Source organism: Lygodium microphyllum, chromosome 10 (assembly GCF_053477565.2).
Source record: "Lygodium microphyllum isolate KBCC chromosome 10, Lygodium_microphyllum_v1.1.10, whole genome shotgun sequence".
NCBI classification, from domain to species: domain Eukaryota; kingdom Viridiplantae; phylum Streptophyta; class Polypodiopsida; order Schizaeales; family Lygodiaceae; genus Lygodium; species Lygodium microphyllum.
Genome location: NC_141144.1, coordinates 18,208,736 through 18,229,763, shown reverse-complemented (window position 1 = coordinate 18,229,763; position 21,028 = coordinate 18,208,736). Strand labels below are relative to the sequence as shown.

Genomic DNA, 21,028 nt, shown 5'->3' with positions numbered 1-21,028 from the left:
CATCTTGAGTAATACATCACTACAATCACCTCTTCTCTTCTTCGCATTATATTTCTATTATGCACTATGAAATGTAGATGTGGGGACCCAATATTGATCACCACAATTGATTATGTTATGAAGGTCCATGGAGAGACCCCTTGTATCCACGATCTCTAGGATAATCAGATGTAACGTTTTACTTCCAAATGAGATCATTAGAGTTGAGTTACCGACCACAATAGAGGCCCTCACCCAATCTATCACATAGATACACTACTTATGGGATCTCCCTAGACATAGGTATGCACAAATGGCTCTTGAGTCTTTCCAATACCTTGCTAGAGAGGGTGATACATCATGTTGGTATGCACAGATGTCACCTCAATTTGAGCTACATGGCTTTAGCATGGGTAAACTACCCCCTTTCAATACTCCCTCGATGCACCATCTCTCACTTTGAGCTACTCAATGATTGGTGGGGTCATCAACATGGATCTCACCTAGCTAGACATCAGGAGGACATGGTTGGCACCTATACAAGAGCCAGGGAGGACAAAGATGGCTTTATACAAAGAGTATCTTCTCCGTACTACAAATGATGGATTTATTGTCCACTCGAGATAGATGGACACCCACCTTTCACATGAGATTAGGTATGCTATTGGCCATGTGCACGCATCTTCACATCAATTAGAGATTGATACTAGTAGACATAGATCCATACTAGTAGAGGAGCACACATGTTAGATCTGTCAACTAGAGCCAATGACAAAGGAGCACTACATTTGTCATTGCCCACCATACTATGAGATTCAAGGCCACTTCCATTATCTCTTCAAAGATGGGTTGGACCACTATCTAGGGTCATGAATTTTACTAACCATGGTGATACCTTGGCTTGTTCTTCCTTGAGATACGACTAGTTCATGAGATGCTCCTTGAGAGTAAAGCTCCAGGACACAAAGGCCCTATCTAGAGGTGTCTTACAAATTTCTTCACAAGGGAGACTCAAAAGGCCTTAGAGCAGTAAGAATCTTAGTCCACAAAGGGAAGGATCATCGAGGGGACTCTGACACTGCCATAGCCTACACATATACAAGGGATTTTGGTTGATCAAGCTATCGATGTTAGTCGGTCTAGACATCTTAGAACATGATACAAACTTTGGAGGCATATCCATATGTAGATACATGAGATTATTGCTCGAGCTAGAGCTAGGCCTTATATCACCCCATGAGATTGTATTAGCTAGAGCTTTCTTTACCAAATAGAGTTCTCTTTTTAGCATTAGCTTTTAGCTTCTATTGTTTGTATGCATTTACATTTATTGTTTCTTTCAAATAGTTGTATCATCATACATATGATTGTAACTTATGGTCTCATACACCATTTTGGCCTTTCGTAGTTAATATATCATTTCATTTTCATCTCTCTCTCTCTCTCTCTCTCTCTCTCTCTCCTCGCTATATGTGCATATGTGTGTACATATGTACATGTATGCATGACCCTTATTTTGATTTTGATATATCTCTCTATGTACCTTTAGTGACTCTGTGTGTTTGTCTTTTCAAATTTCTCCATCATCCACCCCCACCTCTCTCTCTCTCTCTCTCTCTCTCTCAACCTATAATCGTGGGATATGCCTAAAGGCATCTTGAAATTATTCCTGCCATGTAAAAACTATTGTTGTTGATGTTGTTCTTCTCCTCCTATGTGTAGTACTTGGCATTCTGGGATATGCCTTGAGGCATCTTGGATTGTTCATACCACATAACAATTTCTATTATTCTCATGTGTGTGTGTGTGTGTGTGTGCGTGTGTCTAAGGTCTCCTTTCATACACATATATGATATCCACATATCTCTACCTCTCTTTGGGCATGTCTCTCATCCAAACCTCTCTTCTCCATTCTCGATCTCTCTTATCTCAATTTGTATTTTTCAACTCTCCCTCCCTCCCTCCCTCTCTCTCTCTCTCTCTCTCTCTCTCATGGATATGGTTAATGGTTTGCACATGTCGATATTGAATGGTATGAATTGTTTCCCCAATACCGAAGGATACACGTGCTACTCAGCTAGTGGAGGTTCTAGTGTGGTAGACTATGCAATGGCACACATGAAATATTTATGCATGATCAGAGAGTTCTAGTTAGGTGAAAAACATCCAGAATTGGATCATATAGCTTTGGGCTTGACACTTGATATTTGCTACTATGTAGGACATGTAGGGGACACAATAGGTACTAGTACATTCTGTATTGATGTAGACAAGAAACAAGCATATGCCGGTCACATGGATAGTCTTATGAGCAACCTTACTAGGAGCACATGAGCTGATATGAGAGATGCAATGTTAAATACGGCTATAGAGGTTTTTGGGAAACCAAAGAGCAGTCACAAAAATGTCAAAGGATTGCCATGCAAGAACTGGTTTGATGATGAATGTAAGGTTGCATGTAGAAAGCTGAAAATCCTCCCTAAGGGACAAGAATGAAGTGAGGTAGAAAAACAATATAATGCTCTCACACATAAAAAGCGACAATGATATGTAGTGGCTAGAGAAAGTGAAGATGTTAGGGAGTTTGAGAAATGTCCAAGGCAAGCATGGAGAAAATTGCAAACCAAATGGTCAAATGTTATGGGGAATTTTACAAATGTTGACATGCTATCATATGTTACAGAACTTGACACGCATAAAGGGGTACAACCCATCAAATGTGATGTACATACATATGCAGCCTTTTAGTGCTCTATTCACTTTAGAAACATTGGAGGCAGCCCTCGACACGATGGCTAATGGAAAAGCATGTGATACTTTACAATTGAAAGCAGAGATGTTGAAATGGACAATAGAGGAGACAATGTTGTTCATGTTGCATGTGATACATCATGCTTTTGCATATGGTTTTCCCCAAGAATAGCAAGAGAATTGGATACAACCATTGTATAAGGGAGGATATCGCAATTTGCTCATAAACTACCACACGATTATGGTCAGTTCAGCCATGGCAAAGCTATTCATCACTATCTTGGAAATACAATTGAGTAAATGGGAAAAAAGTAATAACAAACGAGCTTATGGGGACAATCTGGTTTTCGCCCTGGTCATAACACCATTGACCATTTAGCTACTTTACGTGTGCCTATGGATGAGAATTGGCTTGAGGGAGCAACCTTATATTGGTGTTTTGTGGACCTTAAGAAGGCTTTTGACACCATACCAAGGGTTGGCTTATGGCAATGAATGCAAGAATTAGGGGTCCCAAATGATCTATGCATGGGAATTTAGAAGATATATCAATGAGTGGTGTGCCGCCTTAGAGGTCGCAACGAGCTATCAAAAGTATTTGAGAGTAATATGGGAGTCAAACAAGGTTGCCTGCTATCCCCTACATTATTTGGTTTATGTATTGATAAGGTAGAGGAAATACTTCTCACGGCTATGAATGAAGAGGAAGCCAAAAGCCCACATATTGGTATGTTTGCCATCTTGCTGTTGCTTTATGCAGATGATGTGGTCTTCTTTACATATGCTGGGGAACGTATGTAATAGTCCATGGGGATTCTTGAACGGTTTTGTCAAGATAGTGGTTTGACGGCGAATGTATAAAAAACAACGCTAATGGTTGTGCACACCAAGCAATCAGAGACCCCACCAAAAGTACATTATGCAGGACAGTCTATAGGGGTAGTATCTACTTTCAAATACTTGGGGATTGAGACACCTGTAGACCACATCTAGCATACATGTGTGGAGCGGCGATTAGTAACAGGGAAAAGTAAATACTATCACTTTGAAAACGACTGTAGTCGTAGAGATACTAAATGTTGGAAAATACGTTGTATGATTTTTGATGCATATGTTCTACAAACGATATTATATGGAGTAGAAGTGTGGGGGGGGGGGGGGGGGAGCATCTTCTCATTTGCATGGAACGACATTGAGAAGTTGCAAAAAGCTTTTATTCGTAGACATTTGGGAATCAAAAGCACCACACCATATGTACTTATGCTTTTGGAAATTGGTCTCGTTGACCAATTGAGGTACATGCTATGATTCGAGTACTGAGATATGCCACCCGAGTACATCAAATGGATGATAATAGGCTCCCCAAATGAGCATGGGATGCTAGCACATGCCTATAGAAAACGTGGAAAAGTAAAGTGCTTTCAACAGGATGGGTGTTAGATATGCAAAAATGGTTTAAAGGGTGGGGAGTGGATAGATATCTGGATATAATATCTTTTGAGAGAACCATGCTGCATAGATCGTTCTTTCACCGTAGCTACCCTTTCCTACCATGGGGGAGGAGAATCATTGTATATTTGGAAAGGTCCCATGGGTCATAATTTGGTCTTCCGTGGACGATAATAAACCACTTTACTCTACTCTCTCTCGAACACACACACACACACACACACACACACACACACACACACACACACACACACACAAGGGATCAAGTCAATGGAAACATTTTTGAATTAAATAAACAAATACATTCATAGTACTTTGCCTTCTATTTAGGATGGCTTCAAATTTGTTTAGCGAAAGTTTATGATTCCACGTATGATATGCAAATTTTCTTTTGTAAGCGTGGGATGGTGTATAAACATATTTTACATTTGTATCCATTTTAAACACATGAAAGCATATACAGTACAAGTGCTTGGATGCAAGATACGCTTTCCATTTTCTAGCACAATCTACAAAGTCTCACAAACCATTAAGTACCAACTACAAAGGAGAGGTGGGCTTATGCATGTGATGGGTGTACTTTGTGTGCCCCGCTTGCCTACTCATCGCCCCCCCAGGGGCTCTCATCACCTGCATGTTACGCTTTTGAGAGAACCATGCTGCATAGATCGTTCTTTCACCGTAGCTACCCTTTCCTACCATGGGGGAGGAGAATCATTGTATATTTGGAAAGGTCCCATGGGTCATAATTTGGTCTTCCGTGGACGATAATAAACCACTTTACTCTACTCTCTCTCGAACACACACACACACACACACACACAAAAGGGATCAAGTCAATGGAAATATTTTTGAATTAAATAAACAAATACATTCATAGCACTTTGCCTTCTATTTAGGATGGCTTCAAATTTGTTTAGCGAAAGTTTATGATTCCACTTATGATATGCAAATTTTCTTTTGTAAGCGTGGGATGGTGTATAAATATATTTTACATTTGTATCCATTTTAAACACATGAAAGCATATACAGTACAAGTGCTTGGATGCAAGATATGCCTTCCATTTTCTAGCACAATCTACAAAGTCTCACAAACCATTAAGTACCAACTACAAAGGAGAGGTGGGCTTATGCATGTGATGGGTGCACTCTGTGTGCCCCGCTTGCCTACTCATCGCCGCCACCCCCCCCCCCCCCCCACCCCCCAAAAACCCAAGCCAGAGATCCTCAATATCTAAACTCTTGAAGAGGCTAGAATTGTAAGCTTTCTCTTACACATGCAACATTTGTGAAACTTGAGTGGGAGTATAGGGCAATGCTCAATTGTAACCTATTGCGCACTTGTTATTAAGGTATAGACGAGCAATGTGTCAACTAAAACACCGAGAAGATAGGAAGGGGGGGGTGGAACTCGATACGAGATATGTCAGAAAATGCCTTCTAGAAACCCATTGGTAACTTGCTAACGAAAAGAAACAAGAGGCATCTCTGTTGGTAGGATGGGTGTGTGAGTAGTGGGCAAGTGCTTGGAAACCTATGGCTTAGCAAGTTTGTGATGCTTTGGGATGAAGAGGATTGAGATTGGGCCTAGGCTTCCTGGTCACTTGGGACTTGGAAGGAAGCCCAATAATAAGACAAACTTGAAAATGTCCGCATTAAAGAAAACTCACTAATGAAAGTATGATTATGAATGGATGTGTTTATTCTCGGCATCCTCCCAAAAAGATTCCTAGGAAAAAATGCCTTCTTGTCCTAATGACGGCAAGAAAATGGAGAAAATGCTACGGACAAATCAGGATTCCCGACTGCCACGGGGTCTCAATTAACGCAACAGTAAGAAAAATATCAGCGAAGGGAGGGAATAAAAATCAAAGAAATCTCTACCATTGATTCTCTCGTGCTGTTGTTGTTCTTTTGTTGTCACTTAACCGCGAGTTCACTGCTGTAGCCTGTGGTGATGGTGATGATGAAGATGATCTGCTTCATGCCCTCTCCTTCTGTAGCTCTTGTGCCCTTTTGTGCCCTCTCTTCTTCTTCCTCCTCCTGAGTCCCCTCCCTCCCCCCCGTGTCTCTTCCTTCGGATTCAGACCCTGCCTGTCGGAGGCAGCTTCCATCTCTTACGCACCTCCCCGCATCGCCCCCTTGCCATGGCCATGGCTGCCGTCGCCCCCCTCTACACCTGGCTCGTCGCTGCCGCTGCCTACTCCTACGGCTCCGCCCCTGGCGCCGACTCCGGCATCGGCGATTCCTCTCGGGCTCCCGGCGGCCGTCGCGCTCGACGCAGGTTTGCACGGCTGCAGAAGACCGGCGGCGCCCCATTGGGGGACTACTCAACTTCTCTGGTTTGCAGAAAGGATCAGGATTCGTTCCTCCAAGGGGGGAGTCTCGCAGCCCTGTGCGCTTCCAGCCTCCAAGGCCTCGGCTCCTGCTTGTCATTTGAAGCATGCCCGGAGTACTACAGCTCCAAGCAGTCACCCCTGTTCGGGGAAGGAATGCTCGAGGGTGTGCTCGGTTTCGGATCCCGGCCCATCAGAGCTGCTCGGCGACATCCAAAAGCTGCAGGGGCAGGTGATTTGTCTCCCTTCACGTTTGCTAAATCATAAATAGTGGGCCATGCAAGCTTTGTTTGATTCTCCTAACTGCTGCGATACAATGTGCCATTCAAATGTCTGCATGCATCGTTCTCCCCATCCCTCCCAGGCATTTTCAACAAATGCATTATGCTCCTGAGTTACTAGGAGATAGATTCGTTTGATGTGATTTTCAGGGAAAGCATGGGCCATTGCAATTCAGCCAGTGAGAGAGACTGTAGAGAAAAAAAAGGTGAAAACCAAGCCAAGAAGGGTAGTAGTCACTGGCATGGGTGTCGTGTCTTGTCTTGGGCATGATCCAGATACCTTCTACCGGAATCTTTTGGCTGGTAAAAGTGGTGTCACTGAGATAGGGAGCTTTGACTGCAAAGACTTCCCAACTGTGAGTTGTTACTTACATGCGTTGTAACCCTGGATTTGTGTGTGGTGAAGCTTGTAATCACTTGGTTTTGATTCTGTGTTTGAATTGATGAGTTTCTCTTTTCCGGCTACAGAGAATAGCTGCTGAGATAAAGTCTTTCTCAACTGATGGTTGGGTTGCGCCGAAATTCTCCAGGCGCATGGATAAGTTTATGCTTTACATGCTAATAGCTGGGAAGAAAGCTTTGGAAGATGGTGGAATATCACCTGAACAGATGAAAGAGTTGGACAAAGCAAAATGTGGCATCCTCATAGGATCTGCTTTGGGTGGACTGCAGGTGTGTCTTTTATGATGCAGGATTTGTGTATTGATTTTCTCTTTCTATGATCAGCTTGAACTTTGAGGTCACCCACTGAATTTCTCTTTGGACTTGTTTGTCCTTGGTACAATCAGGTTTTTAATGATGCAATTGAGGCTTTGAGAGTCTCATATAGAAAAATGAATCCTTTTTGTGTTCCCTTCGCAACAACAAACATGGGTTCAGCAATGCTGGCGATGGACCTGGTATGCTGGCGGATGGGAGGCAAAGTCAGAGTCAAAGTCTTATCAGGATAAGAGTTAAAGTAACTAATGCTGGTATTCATTTGTCCATGCCAGGGTTGGATGGGTCCAAATTACTCCATATCAACAGCGTGTGCCACAAGCAACTTTTGCATCTTGAGTGCAGCTAATCATATCCTTCGTGGTGAAGCTGTAAGTGGCAATGCTTAGTTTGAAATCTCCATAACAGATCCAATGCTTAAAGAAAAGATATAAATTTTGGGACATTGTATGTTGACTGTGAGGCATATCTTTTGGTTGGCATACTGTTCATCAGGATGTTATGTTATGTGGTGGTTCAGATGCAGCTATCATTCCAATCGGTAAGAAAATTTGATTTCCTATTGTGATTTATAAGAGACAAAAGCTAATGAGAATGCGATTTTTAATATCTCTCTATGCAAGCATAGAGAAGCACTTTTTTGCTAAGGTGGTGTGGTTTATAGTGCAATAATGCATAGTGGAGATGTGCCATTTGAATAGAAGTGGGATCATTTAGAATATTTACCGTAGGACTTAGGAGAGGGGTCTTTGTAGGACATCATTGTTATTGGGCATGGGACCTCATCTTATTGTACTTCTCTCTCAAGTAGGACTACCTCACTAGTCTTAGGCTAACACATAGAACTAATCTATAAGCTTGTTAGATTTGATATGGCCATAGGAGGGGGGGGGGGGGGGGGGATAGACCTGTGTAGTCCAAAGTCAAGGTGGGCTAGTTGTAATATACAATACTTGAGTCAAGGCAAATAAAGTGTAGCTGACAACTATCGATGCTTTGGTTCATATGTATTTAATGGATACACTTAGATAGATGTGCAAAAATGTTGAGATGCAATCTATAGGGGCAAAACCTTCCTTGTAGCAACGGGTAGCTAGAAGAGTTGGATTGTGGCCTACAGCCAACTGTGTACAATTGCATAGGGGGATAAGCTATGACAAAATGGAGGTTAGACATTGGTGTTGGTGTATTGAGTGCCCAATGGGAAAAAAGTTCCATGTGTGCTTTCCACTCTCTTTTATTTTCACTGAAAGTAAGTTGGCCTAGCAATAATAAGCTCTTATGTAAGGGTATGTAATGTAGAGAAAAATTGGGTTAGGTGTGAAATATTTTTTCAGATGGTGCATTTCGAGGTAGAGATAGTTACTCAGCTACACGTATGGGCAACCATAGAGCCATGGCATAGGGTTGTGTAGGATGCAATATAATGGTGGCTAAACATAGGCTACCACATGGTTTTGTTATAGATAGGTGAAGAGAAGGCTCAGCTCTTATTGATTTTCACGAGCTTACTGTGATTTTTGCATTTTGTGGAAGGCAATGTGAGTGCACATGTGGAAGTTTAACTCAAATGAGAGAAAGGGAGAAGTAGAGAGAGCCTGCAAACAATGGATGGAGCCCTTGCATGAATGTTGGATAGACAAGACAAGGGCATAGGACAGGGCAACAAGATGAGTGCATATGTTGGCGGAAAGAGGATGAGGAAATTTTGAGGATGCATGTGACTTAATGATTGAGAATGCCCAACAAGCAGCTACCATAAATGGAGAACTTGGTCCGATTGTAAATGTTGGTTGGACCAGTTAGCCAAAACTTGGCCAATTGAAAGAAACACCATGTGACTTAACTGACTTGAACTTCACACTTGCACCTCACATGTGCAAGACTTAATAATGCCAAGGCCAAGCATTAAAAAAAACCATGTTCGCATGAGAAAAAGTGCTATACATTGTCCGAGTGAAGCAATGTGGAAGCGAATGACCAAGACAAAGAGTGAACGGAGAGAGGAGAGAGAGAGAGTGAAACACAAAATTTGCAGTTTAGAATGCTGTGTAAGGATGTAGAAATATACATGGGTGCAGAGAGAATGTTTGTGTATGTCTCCACCTTGAAGATCTCAGTCTTTGTCAACCCTCGAGGGTAGTCTCCACAATTTGCAGTTTGAAATCTGTGAGGACAATTGTGAAAGAGTACTGAAATCAGGGCCATTAAGTAGGTCAACAGGAAATAGTGAAAAAGGCCAGGTCGGCTGCATTTAATGCAGCCAATTGACAACAGTGCTATTTGACTGGCCTGTCCAACCTGTTGCCACATGTAACCTGCTCCTGTTCGACCTGCCACACGTGTCATGTGCATTGATTGCTTCTTCTTCTCCTACTGCTCCGGCTTGCCAACTATCTAGCTCTAACACCCCCTCTCAGATCCTGGACACGGTAGAAGGCTTAGGGATCTGGAGTATTGTTGAAGTAAAGCATGGGGAAGCGCCTTGGTAAACAAATCTGCAAGATTGTTCTTTGTCTTGCAGTAGACTAGGGAAATGGTCTCATCAAGAATCTTCTTTCGAATGAAATGCTACTAGATCTCAATATGCTTTTTCTAAGCATGAAACACAAAATTCATGGCCAAAGCATTGCAATTCTCATTGTCGCACTGTAGAATAGTAGGTCTTGTTTGCGGGCAGCCAAGCTCCTCCAAGAGCCTGCAAAGCCATACTGTCTCACATATAGTAGAAGACACTGCCCGATAATCTCTCTCGCTCAGAGAGAGGGCAACCATGGGTTGCTTCTTGTTGCTCCACGAAACAACACCAACACCCAAGGCAAAGCAATAACCTGTTGTGTGGACCTCCGATGATCCACATCACCAACCTGATTTGAATCACTCCATCTTGTAAGTACCAAGTCCATAGCATCTCTACCAGTGGAATAATAGATTCCAAGATCAAGAGTCCCTTGTAGGAATCGTAAAATCCTTTGACCAGTTTGCCAATGCACCGTCTTGGGTTCACTCATGAACCGGCCAACACACTTACAACATAACATAAGTTAAAATGGGTATTAAGAAGCAAGATCAAGGAGCTAGTGAACCGCATATAACGGGTAGCATCCATCAAAGGAGAATCAGAATGAGCTGTAGGCTTCTAATTTAGGTCCATAAGAGTTGTAAGAGACTTACATTCCTCCATTTCACATGTAGCCAAGAGCTCCTGTACATACCGTTGTTGGGAAATAAAGATCCCCGCAGAGTTTGATAGATGTCATGACCTAGAAAGAACTGCAGAAGACTCGTATCCGTCATCTCAAACTTCTCATGACGTGCTGTCTTTGTCTGCTTGACCATTTGAGTAGTAATTCCTCTTCATAACCTATAAAATTTTTATCATTTTGACCCCATGCTGCAAGGATTGCCAAGCAGTAATCTTCTCTAAGATAAAAAAGATGTTGAATATCATCTAGCAATACATATCTCTTTTTGGTGATGAGAACACATCATGAAAAAATGGCAACTTGCCAAAAAAGACTTGCTTTGGAGGAGCGAAGGCTAGAAAGTTTCTTTTAGCTAACTAGGAAATGTTGGGACACATTCAAGAAGACCCATTTCAATCTCTCCACTCAACTCTATCTCATTTTCTTCCACTTTTGTAATGTTCTCACTTTTAAATAAATCAACCTGAGGGGTGTACATACAGCAGGAGGTCAGCTTTGGAATGTCGATACCCCAATTTCTCTTGGAGGAACAAGTCAATCTTCTCATTTCAAGCATGGGGAGCTTGCTTAAGGCCATAGAGAGCCTTTCTCAACTTGTACACCTTACCATTAGAATAATCGAAGCCGGGATGTTGCTCAACACAGATCTCCTCCAACTCCCCATTCAAGAAGACAGACTTCACATCTAGCCGATAGACTGGCCATCTCCCATGGCTAGCCAAGGCAAGAACAATGTGAATAGTAGCCATCTAAGTGATAGGGGTGAAAGTATCATGGAAATCAATGCTTGGGCGTTTTACAAAGCCTTTAGTAACAAGGTGGGCCTTGTGCTTGTCCAACGTGCCATCACTGTGATTCTTGGTCTTGAAGACCATTTGACGCTAATGATCCTCTTATGAGGAGGCTTTGGCACAAGATACCAAGTGCCATTCCTCTCAATCAAATCTAGCTCTTGCTCCATTGCTTTTTGCCAATGATCATACTATAAAGCCTCCTTCACGGAAGTGGGCTCCCGATCTTGCATGACATGAGTCGGCAAATAGTAATTAGTGTAAACAAGCTCAATGTGGTGTGCTTGGTTTCTCTAAGAACGCCGTGGGCCAACCTGCGACTGCCACTCCTTAGGGATCCCCTCAATCCTTGCATTACGAAGAGTGTCACGAGCCCAACGAGGAGTAGGTCGGATCTCGCCTTGTCGCTCTCCATCTATTGAAGTTCTTGGAAGGTCTACCGACTGTGGAGAAGCAATCAGTGAATTTGGTGGTTGAGGAGCTTAAATCTGGTGGTTGAGAACTAAGCTCCTCATTCGAAGAAGGGTCCTTAAGAGGCACAGGCTTCGGAGCAATAGTCGTTAGTGCCCAGCTATCACCGAGATCTCTAAGAACAGGGTGTTCCTCACCCCCCTCTAAGACTGGAACTTCCACAAACCTAACATCACGGCTTGCATGGGTATCTCCTTAACGGGATTATACAATTGGTACCTTGAGACTGTGAGCTATAGCCCCCAAACACCTGTCTTTTCGAAAAGCTTCAAAATTTTCACGTCGTGTCTTTGGGATGTGAACATAGGCATCACACCCAAAAACCTTGAAATAAGAAACATTTGGCTTAGACCCAAAGTACGACTCATATGGAATCATACCAACAATAGCGGAAGTAGGGGAACGATTAAGGATGTGAACTGCGGTAGCCACAGCCTCAACCCATAGACATTGAGGTGTGTGACAGTGCTCTATCATGGTATGGGCCATCTCGATCACATTGCGATTCTTTCGCCCCAAGATGCCATTTTCTTGAGGGGTGTTTGTATTTGCAAACTCTTGCCGAATACCATTATTTGCACAAAAATGAGCAAGCTCAGTAGAAACAAATTCTCTGTCCTTGTCCGATCGTAAGGTCTTCAGCTTTGGGCCCGATCGGTTCTCCTCAAACCACAACCAATCCTTAAAGTTGGAGAAAGCCTCCCACTTCAACTTCAAGAAATAAGCCCATGTCATGTTGTAATTATCCACAATTAGCATAAAATACAAGCTCCCTCTAAGGGACTTCGTCCTCATCGGTCCACAAAGATCGGTAGAGACAAGCTCCAAGGGTGCTAAAGACCGCCTCGAAGCTTTGTTGGGAACAGTGTCACGAGTGTATTTCCCACGAATGTAGGATACACAAGGTTGTTGGCTCACCATAATATCCGATAAACCTCGAACAAATTGTCCCTTGGACGCTTTCCGAAGATGATCATAATTGAGGTGGCCAAACCAAGCATGCCAAAGCTCGAATTGAGTTTGAGAGGTAAGAAGAAGAGAAGTCAAGGTAGAAGAAGACCACAACTTGTTGACTCCATTCTCCTCATGACCTGAAGAAAGAACCTGTTTCGATCCACGATCAAGAATTTGAAAAGAATCCTCATCAAATTCGACCAAAAGGTTGAGGGCACAAATCTTGTGCACGGAAAGTAGATGGTGTGAGAGTGCGCATCGGAAGAAGGAACTCAAACACAAAGGAAGAGAGAGAGAATTTGCAAGAGAAGAAGAAAAGAAACTTGCACTGAACAAGGAACAAATGTTGAATATAGGAGGACTGATCAGTCCCTACATATAGCCCACGGTGTCCGTGAGGTCATTAGATCAGGTTGATGATGACGGCAGCTCCAAAGGCGGAGGAAGATGACTGAGTCGGAGTGTGCACTTGCCAAGGAAGGAGGGAAGATGATAATCTATTTGATTTGTGAAAGATGCGGGATCTAGGACATGGCAGTGAGTTATGGTGGATGGAAGGAGAAGAGTGGACTCATGATGGAGAAGACAAAGACACTGTTTGTTACACAAGTGAATTAGGTTCCAAGATTGAGACTTGGACTCATAAACACAATCTTGTGTATGTGGACAATGACACTGACACTTTATTGAAAAGAAAAGAGTACTATCATTGCATTAAGAAAAGGAAGCAAGTACAATGCTTTATAGGAAAGTAGGAAACTATAGTAGGCACCACTGTGCATATGGGATAGGTAAGCCTGCATGTCCTTGGCCTTGAAGCTCCATACACAGAGGCTGTCAATGAGTGTGATTGCTGAATCTCAACACCCCTCCTCAATCACAACTAGAAAGGCACAAAGTGTGTAGAGGCTGTAATGAGAACCACCTGCAAAGTGTGGGCACACCACAAACATGGTAGACACCAGAGGCTTTCGCAGAAAAGGCCAAGTGTGGGCACCAAAACATGATGGACATCCACAGGCTGTAACAGGGGCCTCACAAAGTGTACATGGACTGTAATGCCAAGTTACATGAGGAGTTTACAAAGCTTATGACAAGAAGCATTAGGGCTAGGAAGTACAAGGCTTTTAAAACAGTCTATCAGAGTAATGAGAGTAGAAGGACTGATGAGGCTTGTCCTTCCGATCCTAGTGGTCTTCATCTTCATCTTCATCTTCATCTTTTGGTCCATGGTCTTCTTCTTCTTTCACAGCTGCAAGATAGGCCGTTTGGGACCTCTTTCTAGCATGACAGAACTTCTCAGTGTGTCCGGTCCTTTTGCAGAAGTCACAGAAGAGCGGTTCCTTTTTACCTTTGTATCTGTTGTTTACATATAACATTTGTTCATCCTTTGAAGTGCTAGGCTCTTCTTTGCTTTTAAGTTTCTTTTCTTCCTCTAGCAGAGAGGCTTTAATGTCAACAAGCTGAGGATCAGGCATATTGGTTAGAGTGGTTGATACATTATCATAAGCAGGAGGCAAACTTTTTAATAGGACACCAATACAAACATCTTCATCCATTTTTAGCTTTATCCCTGCAAGTTGAGTAAGCAGGCTTTTCATGTAGTTCAGATGGGATGCTAGGGTCATATCAAGTCGGAAAAATTCAATTAATAGACCACACTTAGACGACTTTGACTGTGCACCAAATAAGGCATCCAATTTATCCCAAGTGTCATGGGACGTGTCACAGGCATCCACATGATGGATGTAGCTGTCATCCAATTCCAGTTTAATGATGGCTTGTGCCTTGTCATCATTCTTCTGCCAAGTAACTGCAAGGTCCGTATCCCGAGGTTTCTTCTCTTTGCCATTGGTAATGGCCCAAAGACCCTTCTTCATCAGAATGAGCTTGATGCGGGTTTGCCAGGTGTGAAACCCGACTCCCTTGAACCGAGCATTTGGAGAGTCTTTTCCCATGTTGGATGGCTGCAGCAGCAAATCAACTCCAGAATTCTGAGATTTTATCAGTGGAAGAGCAGACTACAATGTGTCAAGAGACACAGGTAATGACAGTGTGAAAACACACTATGTCTGTGTTGATGTTGAGCTTGAATCTTCTTGTTCGGGGTTGTTCGGTCCTTCTTCAATCTTCTCAGGTCCTTCCCCTCCTTGATTTGGTGCTGGGACAGTGGGTCAGAGTGGGCTTTAGCTTGGTTTAGTGGCAGGAGTGAGAAAATGAGAGAAAAAATGAGCTTTGAAGATTTTGGCTATGGTGGAATTAGGGTTTCTGAGACAGGGGCCTGGTTTTTCAGCTGCTGTGACCTCAATACTTGATCATTTTCAAAACTTTTTACATGTATAGGAAGCTTATGTCATGGCCTTTCAAAGCCCCATGGTTGCAGCCTGGAATTCGTCGCGTGCTGGCGGCGCAGACAGTACGATCAACAACGGCGCAGTTCTGGACAGCGACGACGAATTTTTGCAATGCCAGGGCTGTCAGTTGCCAATGTGCCTTTGTGATGTGCCAAGAAAGAGCGCAGGGAGTCAAGGAATGGTTCTCCAAAAGAGAGCTTGGGGAGATATTGCCTGGTTCAAGAGATTTAAGAGCTCAAAGGCAGGTAGGTGCAGGTTTGGCTATGGCTGCCAAACAGGGTAGTGAGAAAAAAGAGTGGAAGATGAAGTCTTGAGCTGGACTGAGCTCAAGCTGAGCTAGATGAAAGTGAAATGGAGCTGAAGGAGTAGTGCCATGCTCGTCTGTGCTCTGATACCATGTGAAAGATGCGGGATCTAGGACATGGCAGTGAGTTATGGTGGATGGAAGGAGAAGAGTGGACTCCTGATGGAGAAGACAAAGACACTGTTTGTTACACAAGTGAATTAGGTTCCAAGATTGAGACTTGGACTCATAAATACAATCTTGTGTATGTGGACAATGACACTTACACTTTTTACTGAAAAGAAAAGAGTACTATCATTGCATTAAGAAAAGGAAGTAAGTACAATGCTTTATAGGAAAGTAGAAAACTGCAGTAGGCACCACTGTGCATATGGGATAGGTAAGCCTGCATGTCCTTGGCCTTGAAGCTCCATACGAAGAGGCTGTCAATGAGTGCGATTGCTGAATCTCAACATGATTGCCTAGTGGAAAATGGCTATAAATAGCCAAAAATCCCAAAAATTGCCAATCTGAAATTTGGGGCAAAAAATATGGGCGACCAGCATTTAATATTGGTAAAAATGCCAAAAATGCCTAGAAAACTCGTGGAAAGGGTAGACAATGTCCGGTAGGTGAGGCAAGCTGAAGAATGTAGAAATTGCTTCGGGAAATGCATATAAAATCCCAACTGGAGGAGAAAATGCACTAAAATGCAATAAGCTGAGAGCTCTAGATTGAGCTACCTTCTCCATCAAAATGAGTGATAGATATTTCAAAGCTCCTAAAGTCCTTGTCTGATTCAGACTAAGGCTCACAAGCGGGAGATGACAAGGCATGACAAACATGACTGCTAACACTCTCTCTGAGATTTTGGATGTGGTGGAAGGCCAAGGGAGTAATGGATCCTGGGGTGGCAAGAGAAATGCCAATGTGGATGAAGTCTGTTGATGAAGGTTGTTGATGAAGAAGCTCCTCATGATCTTGAAAAACCCCCTCCGAAACCCTAGGGGCCAGAAAATCCACAGGTGCATTACTAAGATTGTCCCCTTTGAAAGGGAAGGGGGGGTATGAGGGAACCACCAGGGGAGAGGGTGGGGGATGGGAAGGAACTTGTGGAAAAGAGGGTGCATAAGCAGGAATGGGAGTAGCAATAGATAACTGCCACGGAGGGCCTTGTATAAGAGAAGGACAGCAGAGCCTGTAAAGCCCACTCTCTTGCCAACCTGTCACGATAACAGACCCTACTAAAGAATCCTCAATACAAACGGCTTGCTCGGTGAAGACAATCTAGGTACCAAGCCTTATAAGGCCATTAACTGAGAGAAGTGGAAATCCCAAGTCTGGAACATAAAGAGCCTCTGAAAGGGAGCTTGATGCACGGTCTAGAAATAAAGGCAAAGTTCTAACACAGCAAATAGATACTGAAACGATGTCATCAACGACGATTGAACCCTCAAAAGGGCATAGATCTTGCACCAAATCACCTTGTGGAGTCATATGACTAGAAGCTCCACTATCAACCAGCCAAGGCCTATGTGAAGTGAGGCAACCATTGAAGAAGGCTCCTCCAAGTCAACAATATGAAGGAACATTGACTCATGGGTAATCGTTAGAGTAGAGGTAGAAGGCTCGGATGTTTTAGCTCCATCCTTCACTCCCAGACGAAGGTGAGGGTACTTCCAGCACTTTTCCTCTAGATGTGTCCCCTTCCCACAATATGGGCATTTAGGCTTCTCCAAGTCGGAGTCAGAACCAGAAGAAATCTCTTGTCTTTTAGCTTGTGACTTCCCTTTCTTCTATGTCCCCTCTCCCAAATCTGCAGCTTTGGTGGAGGTGGATCCACTAGCTACCTCTTTGGCATGCTTCTACCAAGGGACGCAAGCTCCTCCCATAGAAGCTTCTCATGGGTCCTCGATGTAAGAAGGCTGGTGTAGAAGACATCAAACCAGGGAGATGGTAGAAGTCGAGTCAAAAGAATCATGGCCATTTCCTCTGAAGAGATTATCCCGCCAAGGGACGCAAGCTTATTCCTCATGTCCTCAAACCTGTCGATATAATCCTTCATGGAAGAATAATCAACAACAATGAGCATCTGCAATTTCTTCTTGAGAGTAATCCGATGGGCAAATGTCTTATGATGGTACAAAGAAGCAAGCTTTGTCCACACTTTTGCTGCTTTTCGCAACCTGTGCACATGCACTAGGACAGAATCCTGTAAGCTCATAAAGAGAAAAGATCAAGCTCTTGAGTTGGGTCTATCCCATAAGGCCTCATGATCCATCGATGATCCAATGGTGGGATTCTCCACTGGACGGGGAATAGGGTGGTTAACAAACTTCCGAAAATTGAAGGTATCAAGGATACACTCCACCTTACACGACCAGAGCAAGTAGTTGGAACCATCAAGCTGGTCTTTTTTGGGTAAAGAAGGGAGTACGGGCACCTGTATAGAGGGTGCCACGGAAGGTGTATGAAGGCCAGTAGAACAAGCCTTGTGTGAAACATGGAGAGAACGGGAGGAGAGGGGTCTTGTACAAATGGGCTAGGTGACCTCCGATTGTTGTGTGAACTAGTACGAAAATCTCTCCGTCTTTCAGAGGAAGGAACAAATATCTCATCTTGAGTTAGCAAAACGGGCTAGGTGACCTTCGATTGTTGTGTGAACTAGCACGAAAATCTCTCCGTCTTTCAGAGGAAAGAACAAATATCTCATCCTGAGTTAGCAAAGAACTGGTGATAAGACATCTTCATATATATATATATATATATATACCCACAAAAGTTGTGTTTGGCTATGGACAGCCCCGAGACGAGGAATTGGCTAAAGGATATGGAGAGCTTGATGTAGAAGGTTTGCCTGAGGGAGTAAATATTGTCGACTGCTCATGAAGGATGCAAAAGCACCATCAAAACGCTGATGTGAATGTTGTCGTTGGATGGCCTCACAAACTCAGCGTCGCTCTCAAATACCATGCTTTGATACCATGTGAGAGCGTGCAACGAAAGAAGGAACTAAAAAATAGAGGAAGAGAGAGAATCTGCAAAAGAAAAAGAAAAGAAACCTACATTGAACAAGGAACAAATGGTGAATGTAGGAGGATTGGTCAGTCCTTGCATGTGGCCCATAGTGTTAGTGAGGGCACCGGATCAGGCTGATGATGACGGCAACACCAAAGATGGAGGAAGATGACAGAGTCGGAGTATGCACTTGCCAAGGAAGGAGGGAAGATGATAATCTATTTGATTGCCAAGTGGAAAATGACTGTAAATAGCCAAAAATCCAAAAAATTGGCCAACTAGCACTTAATGCTGGTAAAAATGCCAAAAATGCTCAGAAAAATCTTGGAAAGGGTGGACAATGTCTGGCAAGTGAGGTAGGTTGAAGAATGTAGAAACTACCATGGGAAATGCACATAAAATCCTTTCCGGAGGAGAAAATGCACTGAAATCCAATAAATTGAGTGCTCTAGATTGAGCTATCTTCTTTGTCAAAACAAGTGATAGATAGGTCAAAGCTCCTAAAGTCCTCATCTGACTCAGACTGAGGCTCACAAGTAGGAGATGACAAGGCATGACAATCACGATTGCTAACAAATGGTACCCTAGGGCCAGCACACAAAGTACCTGAGATGTATGGGCACCACCTTGTCCATCTGGAATAAGATGCATGTCACCCCACCCTTGTATAGAAATAGACGAACTGTCACCGATGAGAATCTGGCCATGTGAAGGCTGCAAATGAGCAACACCTGCTGAAGGAGTCATGTGCCATGAGGCACCATTGTCAACAATCTACTCTCGAGTGTATGGGGCCGTCAACGTAGCATCAGAAGGCGTTAGGGTCGAATCCTCAACCACCTTCAAGTGGAGGAAAGCAACTGATGAGGATGCAGCCACTGCTTCGGAATCCTTTGAAGATTTCTTTTTCTTCTCCTTCTCCTCCTTCTTCTTGTCGGGGCAATCCTTATTCTAGTGACCTATTTTGCCACAAATGTGACAAGTAGACTCTTTTCTTTGTCCTTCTTGGATTTATCCTCCTCCTTCTTTTGGTCCTTCCCTTCTTTTGAGAGGATTGACCAACCAAGGTCTTAGGTTTAGAAGCATTGGTCCCTTTTAATTGCTCCTGTTGGTCCAAGACCATAGGAACCAACTCTTCCCATTGAAGAGTCTTAGACTACCTTGAAGTAATCAAGGTAGAATAAAAACCATTGAAACGGGGCGGTAATTGTGAAAGAAGAGTTATTGCCATGTCTTCAGAAGTGATTACCTTCCTTGAGTTGCCTCAGCTTGTTGATATGCTTTCACATAGAAGATGACTTGTTGACACTAATGGTTAGCATTTGCACTTCCAAAGAAACTTGCTTCATGACAGCCATTCGATTGTACATCTGATCAAGCTCCAACCATATCTCCCGGGCCATCATCAAATGCTCAATATGAGAGATAATAGCTGTAGCACATGAGAGAAATAAAAACAAGCGAATGCGAGCATTCAGTTTATCCCAATGTGCTTGAGCCTTTGCCAACTCCACCTTATCACTGGAAGTGTGTCGGGACTTGTCTCATGAAGAAGGACGATGAATAGCCTCCGTAACAAGCTTTGCCAAATCATAGGACTTTAGAATGGCAAGCATCATGACTTGCTAGATGTGGCAATCCTCGTCAGCGAGCTTTTGATTTGATGGAAGAGCCGGTAAGACGGGCACCTTCCGATCCATGATTGCTTGAAACTTTATCTTGGCCTTAGAAGACATCTTCACCTACAATGCCTACACAAAACACAAAAAGCAGCCCCCTTTGATTGTGTGAATACAGCGTGCTAGGGCTCATACTTGCTCGTCTCACTCCTCCACTTGTCGGAGGTGATGAAAAGGTAAAATCTGCACTTGAAGCCCCATAAGGCAGCCTTCTTCCTTCTCTAACAGCAAAAACCAGCAGCAGCTTCAGCAAATCTTCTCCTTTTTCTCACGCCCACGCTCATCTCAGCCTTGTTTTGATGTGCAGCCCTCTTGCTCCCCCTCGAACGTTGAAAACACAGCCTTGTGTTGCATTGAAATCTCCTCTTCAGGTAGGTCTAGTCCTTCAATGCTCTAATACCGTGTCAGAGTGAAGCAATGCAGAAGCGAATGACCAAAACACACACAGAGAGAGAGAGAGACACAGAGAGAGAGAGAGAGCGAAATGCAGAAAATTTGCAGTGTAGAGTGCTGTTTAAGGATGCAGAAATATACATGGGTGTAAAGAGAATGATTGTGTATGTCTCCACCTCGAAGATCTCAGTCTCTGTCAGCCTTGAGGGCAGTCTCCATGGTTTGCAGTTTGAAATCTGTGAGAACAACTGTGAAAGACTGCTGAAATCAGGGCCAATAAATAGGCCAGCAGGAAATAGTGAAAAAGACCAGGTTGGCTGCATTAAATGCAGCCGACTGACAGCAGTGCTGTCCGACCAGCCTGCC

General features: G+C 43.4%; 1 protein-coding gene across 1 annotated transcript in view; it reads left to right on the top strand.

Annotated features, from left to right (window-relative positions):
- The first annotated feature begins 6,018 nt into the window (after positions 1–6,018).
- The window catches only part of LOC148029753 (3-oxoacyl-[acyl-carrier-protein] synthase II, chloroplastic-like), a 51,285-nt gene continuing 36,275 nt past the window's right edge, over positions 6,019–21,028 (top strand). The window contains exons 1-6 of the mRNA XM_087686066.1: positions 6,019–6,747; positions 6,947–7,152; positions 7,265–7,468; positions 7,585–7,695; positions 7,789–7,884; positions 8,009–8,054. Coding sequence (XP_087542192.1) covers positions 6,327–6,747; positions 6,947–7,152; positions 7,265–7,468; positions 7,585–7,695; positions 7,789–7,884; positions 8,009–8,054 — 1,084 coding nt within the window. The 5' untranslated portion in view covers positions 6,019–6,326. The remainder of the gene's footprint in view (positions 6,748–6,946; positions 7,153–7,264; positions 7,469–7,584; positions 7,696–7,788; positions 7,885–8,008; positions 8,055–21,028) is intronic.